Source organism: Coturnix japonica, chromosome 1 (assembly GCF_001577835.2).
Source record: "Coturnix japonica isolate 7356 chromosome 1, Coturnix japonica 2.1, whole genome shotgun sequence".
NCBI lineage: Eukaryota > Metazoa > Chordata > Aves > Galliformes > Phasianidae > Coturnix > Coturnix japonica.
In genome coordinates this window covers 52,352,354-52,371,626 of record NC_029516.1, presented here as the reverse complement: position 1 = coordinate 52,371,626, position 19,273 = coordinate 52,352,354, and the positions used below count along the sequence as shown (strand labels likewise).

Below are 19,273 nucleotides of genomic sequence, written 5' to 3'. Positions count from 1 at the left end.
TTGGGTTTTTCCCGCGCAAATTTCCATAGACCATAAATCTGTGGTTTAAGATGTACTCACCTCTGCCATTATCCTAACATGGTGGAAGAAACTTACCCAACATCATACTGTCACAAAGCCTAAGCAAAAGAGGCTCAACTTCACTATACTTAAATAAAAGTCTTAAGTACCCGAAGTACAGTGAATTTAGAAGGTCTAGTGGAAAAAAGTAAAATATCAGCAAAAGTAAGGAGAAAAAACAGGCAGTAATCACAACTCCCTACTCACATTGCTTTTCAGTAAAAGTTAGGAAGATTGATTGTTAGATATTCTTGCTTGTTTTTCATCCTAGGTCAGTCTTCCCTGTAATTATTTTTGAGAGAAAGCAATTGCTATTCTGGAGATTAGTACAGAACAATTGCTGAATTCCTAACGAGTTTTATCAACTCCAGCAAGAGAAGAATGCAACAGATTCATTATTTGAATAGCTCCCAAACCAGGACACACTATAAAAAAACCTGATGTTATTAAACACTCTTAAGCAGCAGATTCAGATTGAAAACGGGGTTTATAATTGGCAAACTGTCATTGTAGGTAACAAGTCCTATTTATAACCACTTCACACAAACAAGGCTGACTCAGTCCAAGTTAATTCAGCCATATACTTTAACCTTAATTACATTAATAGATTAAGAACATACTACAGGCCAGTAAAGACTGCGTCTGTTTACTGTACATTACTTAATATAGCTCCTCCGCCCTATAACATGTTCTCTGAAGGCTGTTTTGTAGAAGTCTACCTATTTTGCATTTAAGTAGACAAAGAAAGGTATTCAAATCAAAATGAGTAATTCTGGCCAAATAAGTATTCACAGAGATTAACCAGAAAAATGTTGAACCCTACCCTCCACCCACAAAGCTGTTTTTAACCATCAGTGTAACACTGTGGTATGCTATTTATAAAGCGCTATTTGCTGGTATTTAAATTGTTCATTAAAAAAAAAACCAAAAAACTATACCCAAACTATAACATTTAAAGAAAAAATAATCTTATGAAGTCCCTAGGTCTAAACATAGTAATGCAGTACTTCACTGGAAGCAGGATCTGCTTTATACTACTGCCCTATAAGCTAGCAGTTTGGCAGCATCTTGACTTACCCACTGTATTGGATGGCACTCAAAAGAATGAGATAACTGATCAGTATGCATTACTGTTCAAAAATAATGTAACCCATTTTATGCTTCTGTGAAGAAGGAATAATCCTCAGCATATTTCCTGTTCTTTTCAGTACAGGAAATAGCAATGATGTACTCTGTAACTTTATATGGTCAAAGCGACCCTATCTTCAGGTGACACAGAATGAAGGATGGATGCCACTACAGCTCCAACACAAGAGTTTACATTCTCTTCTAACACACAACCTGCATTGATACACACTATTTAGCCACAGCATGAATGAGGCACAAACAATTTGAACTAGACCTTAGAATCACCACATACCCCCTGCCTCATTCAGTACTAGCAGAGAAGTCAGCACATTTTCATAGAAAATTTTGAAAAAATAAGAGTGCCTTGGCTATTTTGTTGAGAACTGGAATCTTGTTACCTACGTTAAAAACAATGTACTTTCCCCGGCAACATAAACTTAGCAATTTAAGAATATTATTTAGGTACAAGCTGTCCATATTAAAGAAGGGCTGAGGGAGCTGGGCATATTCAATCTGGAAAAGAGAAGGCTTCAAGGAGACGTATCTGTGGTCTTTCAGTACTTAAAGAGAACTTTTAAACAGGATGGAAATTGACTTTTCACACAGACAGATCATGACAGGACACGGGACATCAGTTATAAAGTAAAAGACGAAGATTTAGGTTTGATGTTCAGAAGAAATTCTTTACTCTGAGAGTTATGAGGCCCTGACACAGACTGCCCAGAGAAGCTGTGTGTGTCCCATTCCTGGAGGTGCTCAAGTCCAGGTTGGATGGGGCTCTAGGCAGCCTGAGCTGTTGGGTGACAGCCCTGCTCAAGGCAGGTGGGTAGGAAGTGGATGGTCTTTAAGGACCAATACAAGCAATACCTGGTTCCACATACAACTACCTCCCACATTCAAACCCTATGTCTGAGAGCATTTGTCCACATGCTTCTTGAAATCTGGCAGGCTTGGTGCCATGATCACTGTCCTGGAGAGCCTGTAACAGTGCCTGACAACTCTCAGATGAAGAACCTTCTCCAAATACCCAACAACACCCTCCTCCTCCTATTGGTGTCGTTAGACAAGAGATCCACACCTGCCATTCTTCTTCCCAGCTCAATTGATTCTTTAATTCTAAAACAGAACCCCAATAGTGTTTGTCTGCCAGCCTTATGCAACTTCATTTACTGTTAACCCTCCAGCCTGACACTCCAGCCAATTTTCACCCATCTTTTTGTCTAGCTGCAGGCTGGGCATTTTGTCCAGAAGGATACTAAGAGAGCTGGTATTGAAATATTTGCTAAAATCCAAAAAGGTTACATCAACTGATTTCCTTTAGTCAGCTAATTGAGTAACCTTGTCATAAAAAAAAATTAAGTATGTTAAACGCTTTCCTCTTGTGAGCTCATTAAAAAAAAAAACAACACTGTAAAAGATGTTTTTCCTATACTAGAATATTTCTACAAGTTCATACCTCCATTACATGAAGGAATCTGTCTTCAGAGGGTGGATGAGTAGCCTGTAAAATCCGCCAGATGTGCTGAGTTTCATCCAGTGATACCTCCAGCAGATCTCCCACCATCATTAGATCTTCTAACTGAGCCTTTGCTCCAGGTGATAGTTCCAGTACAGGGGGCTCTAAACTGCGAGGTACCAGTGGACTTTTCCGAGGCTGTTTTCTTGGAGTGCTGGAACCTTTCAGACAGGAGACAAGTTGCATGAAGGTAAAAGGATGAGATCAAAACAGGATAAGAAATAACATACTTTGCACAACAGCTACTTAAAGATGGAAGCAATCCCAAGCAAAAGAAAAAAAAAAGAAAAAGAAAAATCCACAAAAATCACGGAAACAGCTTTAAATATGAGCATTTGAACTGCAATGTTAATCTCTTTTTATATGCTCTCTTTAGAGCATATCCTCTACAACTAGCAGAGGCAATAGAGTGTTTCCTTTCTTGCTCTCCGATCGCTCATTCCAGTTGTTCGTTCAATTTTATCCCAATGCATAGGAAAGCAAATACCTTGAGAGCAGCTTTTAGAAGCAGATGAATACGCATGTTCGGCACAGAATGAGGGAGCAGTCCACATATGTGTCACCACTTCCTCTGATTTAATGGGGATTTCCTCATCACAAAACAAATTCGGTTCTAAGCTGCTAGAAGATTTTATGCTGGCATTGTCCTGAAAAAGACCCACAGGAAAAGAAAAATGTAACATCTGGCTCTAACAAACGCTTACCTCAAAGTAAATTCTAAGACCAAACAGTTTACTGTTCCTAAAACCCTCCTTCAGAGTATCCCCAACATAGACACCAACACCACTGGAAAAAGGTAGAAATTAAGTCCCTATGTAAATAATAGAAGAATGCAGCAGCTGTGGAGGCAAGTGAATTCTAATTCTTTAATCAGTGTGTGAGTCATATTTGTCAAGTTTCTTCCCTAAGCATTCCCTCACATGAGGTCTTCAGCAGCCAACGTGATGAGTCTCTCACTTAGCTTACTCAGTTATGTTTGAAAACTTTGACTGCAAGATCATAAAGACTGGCATCTTAAATAAAACAGAAGTATACAAAGTAAATAATGGTTATTATTGAAAGAAATGAAGACCTTACAGGGGACTGACAAAACTGCATGTTTCATGTTGATAAGTTCTAAATATCAATAGATGGATGGCCACAGAATGGCAGCAATAAATAAAAATCAAATTTTGCCCTGAAATCAGGATTTTAATGGTGATCTTGGACAATGTTAAGATGCAAACGCTAAAAAAGAGAAGGGCTGTAATACTTAATAATATGTTGTGAATACTTTCAGGGAAACACTAATGATAGCACTGGTTTGTACTCAGTGCATCTCATAAAGCTGACTGCTTGACATCTTGAATGCATTGCAAAAATAAATGTAATGAACGTGATGCAGGTGCAGGTGGATCTATAAATAGAAAGAGGATAGGAATGTCTTAAGAGGTGGGGAAAATCTTTGTTTTGATTTTGTATTATATTAAGCCGAAAATCCAAAGGTACAAACCCATATCAGTAGATACCCTGACATCTGCTAGTATTCACTTCTCTCTCTTCTTCCTCACTCCTACAGGTGAAATTAATAAACTCCTATTTCCATGGCATAATCTCTGTGCATCATTTTTAAGCTCATTATTCCCCTGGAAAACATTTATAAGCCAAAAATGGGAAGAAACACCTGAAATCCAACATTATATAGAATTCAATACTGAGTTACTTTGCCATTTCTTTTGAACTCTGCAGCATGTAGGTTAGAACTGAGGAATATGGCTGACTGGAAATTTGTCTGCACTTCCAATCACATTAGCTGTCCTAACAAGACATTTCTGGTTCCTATCTGCTTTGTTTTGTCACATTTTTACTTCAGGTTTTTACAGTTACACATAATGATGGACATCTAAATCAAAAGGATAAGTAACAGATTTTGAAATCATGACAACAGAATGCACTCAACAGAAATGAAATTACACTCCTGCAATACCCTCGCATCCTGACAAGCATATGCCATCTTTCCAGACATACGCTTCCTTTCATCATAAACTCAGAATGTGCCACATCTTTCAGAGACACCTTATTATAACTTCCCATGCAAAGAACAGTTCGCAGCATTTTTCTAATGAAGATGTTCTAATTAAAAGTTGTAGTATTCAATTACAATTTAGACTTGTCGGCATCTCACACGGGGCTGCAAGACAAATGTATGTAATTTCATAAAGCTACTTAGAAACAAGTTAGTAAGAACAGGAGATTGAAGCAGAACATATCTGTAAAATTCACTGTTCCTCTAGAAAGCAGAAAGTGTGACTTAAAAGAACCTCTACAATCTCACTTTTTAAAATTAGAAATGACACTACTGCTAAATAGAAACTACTACGTAAGAAGAAACAGAGACATCGCTTTCATCTGCATACATACAAGAAAGACATTTCAGAAGTACTAAAATGAAATACATCATACTGACAACGCTTGGCTAGCTCTACAATTGCCTTCTCTCATGACTGTATATATAAAGTCTAACAACTGCCACGACAGTTTCTGAGCTGGATCACAACGTCAGTTTCACAACGTGAACCACAGATCGAGACCTGAGCAGTTCCATATATCAAAACTGAACAGATGTACCTCCTTTTACATGTGGGTTGAACAAAGATAAAGGTATGAAAATGTGTAAGTGTCTCTGACATCAAGGAACTTCTTACAGGGCATGAAGCTTTCGAAGACTTATGTTTTGCTACAGTGGAAACCAATTAAGAGCTCTCCAAACATTAGTCATTTATGAATCATAACATCTCTGGAAGAGGCATAAAGACAATGTCCAATCTCAATGGTACTGTGAATAGAAATCCCAGGAGAAGCAGTTTTCTCTTTAGCACTAGAAAGAACCTTTTGAAATTCAATCACAGGACACTTAAAAATATTAAAAGAAAATATTACAGAACTTGCCTAAATTCCAAAGCTAAGACACTCAAAACTAAGAAGTATGTCTTCTGCAACAGAAGCCAGGGCAGAATATTCTTAGTAGCTTGAAATATTCTGGATTAAATTGAATTAAATAGGAAACAGGTGTTCTGAATTAACTCCACACAGACAAGCCACAGTGGATTACTCACCTTTATGTCATAGCCATATGTTTCCCTGATGTCTTCATCAGAGTCTGTCTCTTCATCATCATAATCCAAAGTCTGGCGAGGGGAAGAGGACACACTCCCTATCACTCTGTTAAAGGCTGACTGCTGGAAACTAGTTAAGTGTCCCTGAAAGAAAAACAGAGTAAGAGATTGAAACAGCGAAGTTTCTAGAAAAATCTATTGAAAAGTTGAGGTCATAGTCACTATGAAAAGGGTGGTTCTTTATGCCTGAAGACAACTGCCTGGCGCCCATTCATAGCAAGCTGAGAAGAAAGACTGGGAAATAGCTACAGAAATAGGTTCTTTCAGACTTTATTTCCAAGTTTTTGCATAAGAGCTACCAAGAAGATATAGCTACTGTTGTTCACAGGTACCAAATTATACCAGTTATACTTCTATATACTTAATATTATACTTAAATGTACTTATTATACTCATTTGTACAGCTGGATCTGTACATATTTCTTTACCATGGCATCATATGAGATCATATGGATCTCAAGATGAGCAAGCCAACTGCAAAAAGTACCAGTGATTCCCTGTTGTCCTTGATAAAGTTTCCTAAGATATCAAAATCCCAAGAAATCCATTAGAACTTATAAATACAGATACTTTTGATTCTGTCAGAGGTAGATGGAACTTTGACACCAAAGTAGCCACTGCCTCAAAAATCCTCAGGCCATTAGCTGGCTGCAGCATTTGAACCAGCATCCCTTATGCTTCAATAGTTGCTACTGGCAGTGAGTTCGAAACAGTATACCTGTTGTAAGAACCTGAAATTAACAGCTGCCTAAACATTAGAATTCTCAGCCTAACTGCTCTCTCCCCTCCAAGCTTCTCTGAAAGGTAAGGAATTTTGACACAGTGAAGAATGACCAGCACAGTGCATAAGACATTCACACCCCTACCTGCAGATCTGGGTTGGCTGCTGCCTTCTGTAGCTCTGCACTGATTATTTTCTCTGTTTTCTCCCGTGCTGCCTGCTCCACCATTCGCTGGCTGAGCACAGAAAGCTTAGCCAAAGCAGAAGACAGCTCATCAGTAGCCAAAGCTTGTCGTGCTCGATCCTGCCAACTCATGGCACGTTCTGTCAAGCACTGCAATGCCTCCCCTTCCGGGAGCCGTACAGGCAGCTTCTGCAAGGACACCAGCAGAGAGAGTATTGTCTCAAGACGTGGCCTTCGAGAACGCATGCAAAGCGGACACAAAAACTTCACTTCTTTGGCTTGCCAACTAGAGCCCTTCTTCTGAGAACTTGTTTTGGGGAGAGGCACGCAGCCGCTATGGAACCAGTCTTTGCACAGCTCACACTGTAGCATGAATCCACTAGCTGTCTTGCGGCAGACACAGAATTTGACTTCTTCTATACGATCCACCATAGTCATCTTGGCCAGGTTAGCTGCTCTGAGAGTGTGCATGGCTTCAATCTCCTTCTGTTCCCGCTCCTTGAATATGGCCACCTATCCAAAGACAGAAACAGTTCATGACCTTCACACCTAGAAGAGATCACTTTTTATTAGCAACACAGAAAAGGAAAAGACACATCAGGAAATTTTAGTAAAACTAGCCCAAAATTAAGAGATTGTGCGACCCATTTAAAACTTCAGTTACAATGCCTCCTCAATTACATACTGCTCCTCTATGTCCTCCTGACAGAACCACCGTACAAATCTTAATGTTCTCTGTTTAAAAGAATTCTGAAATTCATAATTAAATCCATTATAAGAACACAAGAGAAACAGATATTGTTTAAATGCTGACAGCAGCAGGAAATTCAAAGAGACAGTTTATCTTCCTGAAGCAACTTCTATTTCCTCAGTGTCTCTACTCAAACAAATATAATGAAGCATAGTAAGATAAAATTGGTTGTATACAAGCTAAATTAAAGATTCTGCATGTATTTTCTTTGTTTGTGGAGGAAGGGCAGCCAGATGACAACAAGTTCTTCTGATAAGCTGCATCAATATCCTCCCAACAAAGAAGAATAAATGAAACGCTGTTTCCTACCCAGTTTCCAGGATGAAGCCTTACAGATAGCACTCGGATACTCTTCATGTAGGAACAAGGAAGGACAATGCTCAAATAAAAAGACTTTCTACAGCACGGCAGGCAAGGTCTAAGGTCAGCAAATTTAGAACACACTTTTAAAATCTGTTGACTCATGTCAGCAAACCACTACCATCAAATCTTAAGAATCAAAGGAGCAATTTCCAAAACAACCTGAAATAGGATTTACTTCAACTAAGTATACTGCATAAATTTAACCAATAGTAGTGTGCTGGGTACTGCTTATGAACTGCATCTCACCTCGCATGTAATGAAGTCCTGTCAGAAAATTAGAAGAACAGCCACACATTATTAGACCAGGAGCATTTAAGCCATTTACATAGCCAGATACATATTATATACTTGTAATTATTTGCTGAACTGTGCTTCCCTCTACTTTCACTGCTATGTTACTATAACTATATTACTGTGCCAATATTATTAGATATTTATCAGATTTCCCGTAAGATTTTTACACAGACTAGAGACAAATTAGATCCATGTATCAGGAGACACTACCTTTCATTGCTCCTTACCACAGCTGCTGTGTCCCTGGCCTCGTCCAGCCCATCCTCCAGCTCACTCAGGGATTCCAAATCAAGATCTTTTTCCTTCTCCTTCTCCATCAACTCCTTTGCCCTCTTCCGCCTATTCTTACTGCTTCCATAAACACCAATATCAGTACGAGGGCTCAGAACCTGTAACCAAGAAAACTTACAATGTCACTCCCATGAATTAGGGGTTTAATCTGTTTCCTAAAAAGCAACAGTTGAGGTTTATACACAAAACAAGACTAGCCAAACACAGACTTGTCTTTTTTTGTTCTTTACACCTGAGTTCAGCAGAAGCTTATTATATTCTATTACCAAATAGAATTTGATAATCTATTGTGCCTTCCAGACAGCAGAAAAGCATCAAGATCCATTTCTGAAGTTTGACACTGTACTTTCACTGCTTACCTGTAACAGACTGTAGCTCGAGTTCTTCTTCAGGAAGGTCCTTCCTGTGCGCTCTCTCCAAGCCCGTGCAGCAGCTACCTGTGACTCCAGTTGTGGCAAAGCATCAAGGCGCACTGGTATTGGGCGGCCTTTGGCAGACAAGCTCTCCAGTTGCTCCAGGTAGGCATAGTTGTTCCCATTCTGGGGTAAAAGAAAATTCCCTGAGTCAAATATTGCACCACTGTGTCAGTGGATAGTTTGATTTCAAGCCATATACTGTCTCAGTCAGTGACAAAAACAGGAACTGAATGGAAAGAAGAGCAGGGTTTCAATCTCACTGCTATTTTTAAAACTTTCTCTCATACAGTTTCTACTTTAACATCTATTCTGATGCGGCCAACTGGCTTAGGGAGTAAGATGTTTCATTTCTAGCTGGCAGCTTTATATCTTACCTGCTCAACAGCAAGCTACATATCTTAGAGTTCTACAGGGGCTGACGTAAAGTCAATTGAGATTCTCACTCCAGTTCTCAATAAATACTTGATACAAGAAAAGCAGCTGCAATCCAGACATTAATAATACTGTGAATATCACAGAAACCATATCAATTTCAGTCCACGTTGTCTGAGTAGGGCAACAGAAAAGGGGGCTCTAGTGAACTAATAACTAACTTCAATCTAATTCAGACAAAAACATTACAGCTATCAGTTCCATTATATCTTAGACAAAGAATTCAACACATTATGGAGAGAAAAACAAAACATTCCCATTGCCAACTCCAAAACTAAAGACCTTTGAGGAGAGCATACTTCATTGCAGCAAGTATCTCCAATGATAGTACATCAAACAGTAATAATAAATACCGCCCTCTAGAGTTACATTTTTATCATAACAAAATTGTCAGTTTTTACATCTCTTAAGAAATGGGCAAGAGGAAGGGACGTAAAAATGGAAGAGTGAGTTGGGAGACAGTTGCACAGAAAGAATAAAAGGAATTCAAGCGCACCATCTATGACAAGTACATTCAACAAGTACAGGAATCCCTTCAGGTCATACCTGTGGGTAGGCGGGCTAGGAATAAAGAGCATGTCTAAACAAAAGGATGCAAACAGAAGAGTCCAGTTCTTGCTGCAACCCCTACCTGAATGGCCTCCACTTTGACGCTCCAGTCTCTAGCCCGCTGCAGGGCTTCTTTCAGCGCCAGCACATTGGGCAGGTAAGCGGGGATGTTCTTTGCTTCGTTCACGATGCTCTCCAGGGCCATCATACTTTGGCGTGGTCTAGAGTTAAAAAAAAAAAAAACAAAAACAAAATACCAATGCCAGCCATCTAAAGCCACAAATTTGACAGGCTGATGATGAGACTTCATCACTACACGTAGCAGCATAGGATATATCATGGCTCTATTCTTGGAGGGTGCTACTGGATACCAAGTAACAGCAAAGGTCACAAAGCTGAACTCGGTCATCTGAAGTCCATCAAAAGGGCACTGCATCAGAATTCCTTAACATTAAAGAAGGTGTCGTGTACCATACTGAGCACTTTTACTTTGTTTGCTCACACCTTCTAGCCACTGTATAACACAAAAGTGAATCAGCCCTTCTGTAACTCATCAAGAACTTCAAACCCAATTCTTGGGCGATGACAGGAGTAGACTACATCTTCAAAGCCACCACTTTTCACAACTCCTCAACAAAGGCTGAGAATCCCTGAAGTGTGATCTGCAAGAACAGTTTGCAGAGGAACACTCACCTGGCCTGCAGGCAGACCTTGGCTTTCTCCTCCCACCTCTCCGAAACTGTGAGTAACTCCTGAAGCTCAGCCATGGCTTTCTCTACAGCATGATGTGGTGCCAAGCCCACACCTGAGTCGATCAGCTTCTTCATCACATCGAGGGTGACCCTCTGGGGATCCAAAAGGGTGGATCTCACCTCATCCAGCCACCGTGCCTGCTGCAGCTCCTGCTTCAGCCTTGGTAGTTCAGGAAGTTCTACATAAAGACCAGAGCCCATGTCTATCAACTCTTGCAGCTTGGATGAGTCCGGGACGTCATCCATCATAGCTTCTTGAGCACGCTCATGAAACTCTTCCACATCATCAAGTAGATTCTGGAGTAACATATAGTGAAAAGTGTTTAGAAAAAGACATTATTTGATTCCATAGAATCAAAACAAAGTAGGCTGTAGGATGAGTCAGATGAGAGTTTGTATGTGATCATCACACTGTCAGTCAAAGTTTCTATACACAATGTCAACTGTTCTATCAGAACTAGCGAGTCTGACATAGGAACTATTTCACTTCTTATACATATAAGTTATAACAAAATCTGCAACTAAAATAACACAACTGCAACCAATGACGGATCCCAACAAAACGAGATATTACAGACTGCCCAGACAATGCTTATTTTAGAACAGTGGGTTGAGGAGAGACTTCTGCAAAGATGTCATCTTTTTAATTAGTTGTTGGAGGTTGACAATACATAACAGAACACAACATGCTAAGGGAAAAGAACGAACAAGAGTTAAAGGAACATTAAAAGAACAATAGTCGAGTTTACAACTGCCATTTTCTAAGGCATTTTCACTACTGAAACACAACAGGATTTTAGCTTAAAAAGTAAAAACATGAAAATGCAAAGCCCTCCAACAACAGGAGAATTTCACAAAAGATCTAACCACATTGCTGTACTCGTTCATATTCCCATGTTTCGAAACTGCAGTTAAATAAAAAAATCAGACAGGAGAATATCTCCATGGGAGATTTATTCAAGGGCATTTAACCTGCATACTTGATAGATTCACACCCGAATCTCTTAAAAAAAGGTCGGATGCTACTGATGGCAAGTCAGTGGCCACAATGAGAAACAAAACCTTCATTTCCTACACCTGTGCTTACTGCCCTTCTTGTCTGATGTTGCTTTTCATGATCACCTAGAAAACAAAGTCATTTACAAAAAAAACCAACATGATTGGCATTACAGGGTTTCTAATATTGGAAACAGATGCTGAACGCTTCATAGTAACAACAGTAAATTGTGACAGTCTAGTAATTATCAAGCCTATTGTGTTAGAAAATACCCATACCAAAATACCCAAACATAATGAATTAGATTGGATGATGGGTAATCGCATTCAAAAATCACACTCAAAGTTTCGTGAGTACATAGCTTTAAGTGATCATCATCTGACCTCATTCAAGAACTAAGACTATGATTTTTAACGAGTAGGACTGTGGGATTTATCAATTTTACTAGTTAAAAACTGCTGAAGCCTCAGGAACTTACACATGCACATAGTGTATTTCAACACAGTTTGTTTTCTAAGGCTATCTAAAAACAGAAAACAGAGACACCATCGCAGCTGCGAGAAAATATTTTGACAAAATACAAATCAAAACTGTTAAGAGTTTATTATATGACCAAAAAGTCTTAATTCACCCAGAAAATAGATGCCGCAGAAAAAAACTGCTATATAATAAGCAATCAGAAAACTGAGAAAGAATCTAAAAGATGTCTTCAGCTCTGTCATCTATGGACTGCTCCTTAATTTGAAGCAGGTTTTAAATACATTAGAATCAAATGCACTAGAATCAATGAACTCTTAAAAGTCTCACAGGTCCATTAATATATGATGATAAAATTTCATGAGGCAGAAAAGAAAACACTTAGTAAATATTTGGAAAGATCTTCCTATCATACACTTTCCACTCAATTAACTGCTGGGAAACAGTTTTAAGAACATCTTAAAAGGATAAAAATTACAGTCAACAGGCCTGGATAATCTGCATCCTGCAGTCCTAGAGAGTTTACAGAAGGTAACTATTTTCAACAACATCATATAGATGGGCAGAAAGCCCAATATTAAATCCCTCTACTATGTGTTTGCTTAGAGAGGTAGCTGCACATATGGTGACATTTAGAACTTTAGGACCTCAATTTAGCAATTTCTTAAAACTGTATCAACAGAAAACACAAGTTAATAAATGGTTGACATACATCAAGAACTATTTCTCAAGATGGAAAGAAGTATTTACTAAGGATTCCTGAAGAGTTTTCCTGGAGGTTGGTTAGCAGGCCAAACAGTATTTAACATTTCATCAGAGATACAGAAACAAATTAAGATTACTGCTGAAAACTCCTGCTGTAATACAAACTGCCAGAGTGATAAACGATAATGGCAGCCAGGGGAATCAGTATGATCTGGATCACTTATTAGCCTAGATTCACTCAAAGACAGGTGCAAAGAAACGCATGAAGAACAAGAAATATAGGCCATGCATACAGATTAAGGGGACTGAAACCTTGAAAGCAAAGGCTGGAAAGATTTACAGATTCAAGTGTAAAATTGCCGAAGTACTACTGCCTCCATGCTCTCCTAAAGAAGCACACCAATAGAATCTTATGAAGATTCTGCAAAAACATATGAAGGGTAGGATTTAACAGGAAATGTCACCGCTATAGATAGCTTTAATGATGCTGGAATAAAAGCAACTGGTTCACTGAGATAAAATTGGGCTGCTTGGTCAGTGACAGATGGAAGCGATCTTTTCTCTTGATTTAACCATGAAACCACCACATCTGACTGCATCCATCTAACAGGCATCTTGAAAAGTGTATGTATATACACATAAACCACTCTGCTCCAGCAGCCTAAATGCTGTCTATCAAACACTACAACCCAGTCTGAGACAGCCACACAAGATCTATGGTATTTAGCTGAGAGCTGGGAAGTATTGGTAATGGTTGAACTAGATGATCTTCTGTGATTCTATTCTTTCAATATGGGAATGAGGGCCAGATGGCATAGGTCTGTGCCACTCACAGGGCACTAAACATCCACGCTTAGGCAACAACATTGAGCCCTACATATTAAGCTGTTATGACTACATGAGCACACTATTGCAGTACAAACACCATACTTGCCCGCTTAGACATGTGCTTGCAAGTGATCAGGAATTACATGTTAACATTAATCCCACTGTGGATAGATAGCAACATGTAATCAGCAAAACTTCAATGACGATAGTAAGATTAAAGTAGGAAGACACTGATCTAGATGAATCCAGAGTATTTTCCTTCTTGAGGCCGCAAATATCACTATGAAGCAGCTATCCACTTTACAGTAAAAGCTGAAGCCCTGTACACCAGGCAATATTATGTTGGAACAAATACACAAAAATCTACCAAACAAAACACACATATAAAATAAAATATGAAAACCAAAACTAACAGACAAAAAGAAGCCCAGGATTAAAAAAAGCACAACACAGCATATCCAAGGAACAGATGTAAACCTACCTTTACTTGTCGGGCCTGACTGATAACACAGGGCAAGCTAAATAACTGATGTACAAATGCTTTCAGCTCCTCCATAGTCAGCTTGGTCCGTGTCCTTCCACTATCTTGGCTCTGTCTGCTGTATGAATGAACAAGGAAACATTATATGAAAGACACAATAATGATGACACCTGTGTTTACTCCCAGTGACAGAAGCATATCAATATCAATTGAGAACCCCAAGGAAATAGGCCAAACAAAAAAACCAATCTCCTTAAGAATTAAAAACTCTTGAAAACTAGATTTAATGTAAACTCCCAGCAAAAAAGAGAATTTACCCTACTATTTGACTTTCAAATGGAGTTTGCTCCAACTAGAGAAACAAAAGTAGCATGAAGAGTTCAGGTTTTTTGGTGTTGTTTCTTTTTTCCAGTAGAAATGCTTAATTCTTCAAAAAACCTGAGACTATTTTAGGTAAAATATTGGCCACAGCTCCATATCTCCTGGCCAGGACATGCAAGGCTGACAGAATTCCAGTTGCTCCTCATCTAAGCAAATGGATTAGGTACAAAATAGCAGGGGTTGAAGCAGGTAAAGAAGCACTGCACAAACTACACATAGCTACACAAACTATAAAGTTTCAAGCACTCAAATATAAAGTCATAAAAGATGCCTCAAATGTGACTAACGAGAAAGGAAATAAAAGGGGGAACTACTTCTAAAACTTACTAAGGCTGATCAGACACCGGTAAGAGGAACAAAGACAGGAATTTGTGAAAAAAGAAACAAAAAGCAAGACTACTCTGAAGCACAAGATCTTGTAGATCTTTCATGTACTGGAAGACACTTCCAAATCAGAAATTGTTTTCCTAAGTGTCTACATCACATGGACAAGATGGTAAAAATCAAAAACCAAAGAAGCTCACTATTCAAACATAGAAGCCTCTTCCGAAAAATATAGAAACTGAAGAAGTATCAGTGGTCTTGATATTCAAATACGATATTTCAAATAAGCACCTCAGCACTGCTAGTAAGGGATATATCTACCTACAAGGACACTGGTTCAAACTGTGGTAACAAATCAGTGGGAACCGAGAACTGCCTCAGGATGTGAAGAGTATGAAGTTAATCATCATCAGTGGCACCGATGCCACAGCTCCTGGGGAACCTCTGTCATTAATTTAGATTTTGATCAAGAAACAGAGCAATGTAGAAAATAATATGGAGGAAACCACAGGAGCCGAAATATTTAAAGGAAAAAAGATAGTGCTGGCTGTCTATCTTTAAACTGATAGGGGAACCCATTTCTAAAGAACTGACTTCAGCAGTTATCCTCCCTTTCTGGTCAATTTGACAGACAGGACCATTCACAAGAGCCATGTGAATATCTGTACTTGCTCAAGCAGTTAACGACCACAACAGGCACTGGCAAGAGGTCTCCAATATACAACAGTAACAAGCTGTGAAAATAAATCTTGTTTGCTAGAGCTGTCTCACTTGCAGGCAGAGAACCAATGAAACTTGCAAAAGAAAAAGACTGCTACTGTGTAGGATGTATCCAGCAAAGACACTTCCATTAAGCACCACCAGAAGCAAGTATTGGAAACCCAATGAATGCAGGAAAAAAGTTAAGTGGCACTGCACTAATGAAATATTTGGTATAAAAATCACTGCAGGCACAGCAATCTCATGAGCAGGACAGATTTTAAACACTTCCCTGCTAATCAGTGTACATTTTATCACATTAAATAAAAACTAAATCTTTCATCCTGTGGACTTAAATAAAATGTAGATGAATCATCAAATATAATTACACTATGTAAAAGACACAGAGAAAAAAAGTATACTGCAGGCTTTGATTTGCTATGACAGTCAGTGAGAAGGGATGATACTGCACTCGGACCCACCCTAGGCACTCCAACCCTAGAGGAGCCCATAGACTGCCACAGCACAATGTGCCATACAAACATTCATCTGTCCCTGCCTGTAAAAATTCACAATTTTCAGGATTAATAAGGAGGAGAGAAAACGTGGGTACACTGAAGCCATCTCCACCATTCTATGTCATCTGATCATACGTAAAACAAAAAAATAGGTGTGCTATCATTAGCTACATTTGGATCTCAAATTTACTGCTGCTTTTTCTGCCAAGTTGTTCTGTTTCAGCACTCATTTTTAATGTATTTCTAACTTAATCCTTAGTGTAAATGTGATCCCTCTTGTTGTATTAAATGTGAATACAAGTGCTAAAGAACAAGCTGAAGGTGATTTCTGACTTAGATTTCCTAGCATTGTTTAAGGAGGAGATAAAATCTTTGCTTCTGAAAAATCGTCAAGCCTCCATTTTCTGTCATATTATGATTTAGCACACAACAGATCTTAGGATACACAAGTTTCTTTCTTTGCCCACATGGGATTTGATTAACTCCTTCAGATACATCACTGAAAGTTGTCAGTTCTGTCTCCCTCTTCTACTTTTTGAGAAAACCCTGGAAATTCACTAATTAACTTAAGGCATGTCTGCTGAGAAGTGTAATTGGATCTATGGTATAAAATTTCATCATCATGGCTCGCAGTTGAACTCAGCATTTTGTCCTGTGTAGGAAAGCAGGGTACCACAACTAGCTAATTATTTACTTTTCACCCCATTCCTTACAGAAGCCTTAAGCTTAACACCAAAAACAGTGCATACAAGGAGAATGCCGAGGTAGTGCCAGGGGACAGAACAACATTCAGAAGGTCATAAGCAAGGTAGGCAATACAAAGAGCTAAGGAAGCCAGAAGATACCAAGAAAAGCCACTACTATTCAGCCACACATCACTGCTTTGCATGGTCCTTGTCAAGAAGTGAAAAACTGGCTTCAGCTACTGACTCAATTTTTGTTCTCTGCCCTGCTTTGCTCCCCATGATCCCATCTTCCTCGTCATTGCTGGCAAGACATTTCCTCTTTGTCTTCCAGTAATTCCACCAGCATCACAAAGCATTCTGCAATTTACTTGTAAGCAGCTGGCAAAAATCAAATGTTTTTGAAAAATGCTGTACCAGAAAATGTAACTAAGCTTGCCTCACCAACCACAATTGCTGTTCTCTAGTTTTCATGCACTTGGCTTTGCAGTACAACACTTTAATAGATTTTCTTCCCTAAAGCAGTTTTATCAACTCATTTTTTATTTAAGCTATATATTTAGCCATGCTGACTAAAATACAAACATTCATGTCAAGACTTACTTTCATTGCATTTTTTTCCTCCAGCTGTCTTTTCTTACAACTCTCCCATACATTCAAACAAATGCCTGATCAAAAATCAAACAATTTTTCCTAAGGATTTCACATTTCAGTACATGAGACAGCTCAGAACAGTACATTTAATGCAATTCCAAGTCTGTTTTTTGGGCCTTTGCTATAACTGTATGTCTTCTCAGTCTCCCAATAAGTCAACAGCACTAAAGGCAAACACCAGAAGTAATTAGTAGACAGTGAGAACTCGGTTTTCTTACATTTCCAGGTCCTACCAAGTAACAAAATTGATAAAAGCTGTAGAAAAGTAAGTAAATAAATCAATCTGTCCTACCTGTGTTTTTGTTTTTTGCTCAGAAGCAGCTGTGCTACAGAAGCACAGGTCTCTGCTTCTTTCACAGCATCTCTAAGCTTACGGAAGAGATCATTTTCTGGATATTTCCTGTCTTCAGCATCTTCCAACATCACTCTGAGCTCAATTACATCTGTAATAACAGCATATAGTATGAATGTAGAAACAAAATACATTTTAGACTGCTTCCCAACCCTTACATCAAGGTTCCAACAGGCTAGTTTAATTTCAAATGCACAAAGATGAGTTTCTCATTCATTTTTTTCACTAAACACAGAGATTTGTCTCACTAAATCAGAAAAAGTAGGATGCCTTTCAACTCCTGCAACAAAGAATGGAAGTCTAACCTTTTTTGTGGTTGAGGTTGGCAGACAGAGCCTCTGTAACTCTACTGACCCAAGTGTCATAAGACTGTGCTCTAACTTTCACTCCATACAGCAAAGATGGAAGGTCTTCTAGTGGGTACCGGTACCTGGAGATATGAGAGAAAAATAAAGCAAGAGTATTAATGCTTACACAACACCTTAGGATATTGCTTACTGTTGAGTTTTCCCAGTTAAAATAAGGTCAGGACAGAATATGTATAATAACCTCTACCTTGAACCCAAGAATCAAACAAAGAGGATAAAAGCACTCCTTAAATAAAGGAAGAGAAAAAGAGTGGCCAAATGTGATATTTGGCAATCAGTCTTCAAGACACTATTGATCTGGAAAGGGAAAAATAACTAACTACTGGCATACCTTAAACACTTGTTCTGCATGGGGCACGGACATAAATCAGATGGGTGGTATAGGCAGACCAAGCGCTCAGGATTACAGGAACACGTAAGAGCTGACAAGAAGCACGTTGTTCTGCAAGCTGTGCACTGACGTTCATCATCTGGAACCAATTCAAACACCTCTTCTTCAGACATTAACACTCCCTTTAAAAAGAAAATTGGACACCTGTTAAAAACTCTAGTCCAGGTGAAGCAGAGAGGAAAGGGGAGAGGAGCAAAATTTCTTTTGAGAGTAAAAGAGTTATCTTTCATTACTTACCATCTGTACAACAGTTTCCCTTAAGCGTGTTTCTTCCTCTATCATTAGTGTCATCTCCTTGCAGACCATGGCAGCCAGCCCAACATCCAAGCACTCCGGATCTGCAGCCATCTTAAAGATCAGTTCTTCATGGGAGAAAACGCAATGACGCCCAAGCCTTCGGTAGTGACTCACACACTGACGTCCAATTGGAAGCTACAAAAATCATTGTCATTAATCATTTAGAGACAAAACATTTTGAGACAATCTCTCACCACCCACTTTCCTTCACAAAATCCAGGGAAAGACAGAATGAAAAACAGAAAGATGTATTATGGGAAAGAGGTGAGACACACTGCCATCTAGAAATAACTACGTTTGGACTGAAGTTAACCAAAGCCAGTATCAATCATTTTGTGTCTTCTAAAGCACAAAAAGAAAGCATGACTCGACCAATTTCCTATGCACTTCTGGGTTACATTTTGCCTAGTGTCAGAATAGGAGTTTTCACGTGGGCTACACACAGAATATGTCATAAGCATAGAAGAAAAAAAAAAAATCTGACAAGTCCACAGACAATTTACCTA

The 19,273-nt window shown here is 38.9% G+C and overlaps 1 protein-coding gene across 2 annotated transcripts in view; it reads right to left on the bottom strand.

Moving 5' to 3' along the window:
- Nucleotides 1-19,273, bottom strand: part of KDM5A (lysine demethylase 5A) — a 47,078-nt gene that overhangs the window by 5,160 nt on the left and 22,645 nt on the right. Inside the window, exons 14-26 of one of the 2 annotated variants that reach the window (XM_015865707.2) lie at nt 18,708-18,902; nt 18,411-18,592; nt 18,017-18,141; nt 17,652-17,802; nt 14,101-14,215; nt 10,554-10,909; nt 9,943-10,081; nt 8,823-9,002; nt 8,400-8,561; nt 6,726-7,277; nt 5,800-5,943; nt 3,192-3,351; nt 2,645-2,865 (exon numbers count right to left, since the gene is read on the bottom strand). In XM_015865707.2, coding sequence (XP_015721193.1) covers nt 2,645-2,865; nt 3,192-3,351; nt 5,800-5,943; nt 6,726-7,277; nt 8,400-8,561; nt 8,823-9,002; nt 9,943-10,081; nt 10,554-10,909; nt 14,101-14,215; nt 17,652-17,802; nt 18,017-18,141; nt 18,411-18,592; nt 18,708-18,902 — 2,682 coding nt within the window. Of the gene's footprint in view, nt 1-2,644; nt 2,866-3,191; nt 3,352-5,799; nt 5,944-6,725; nt 7,278-8,399; nt 8,562-8,822; nt 9,003-9,942; nt 10,082-10,553; nt 10,910-14,100; nt 14,219-17,651; nt 17,803-18,016; nt 18,142-18,410; nt 18,593-18,707; nt 18,903-19,273 lie in introns of both variants that reach the window. The other variant, XM_015865704.2, reaches the window with a different exon arrangement.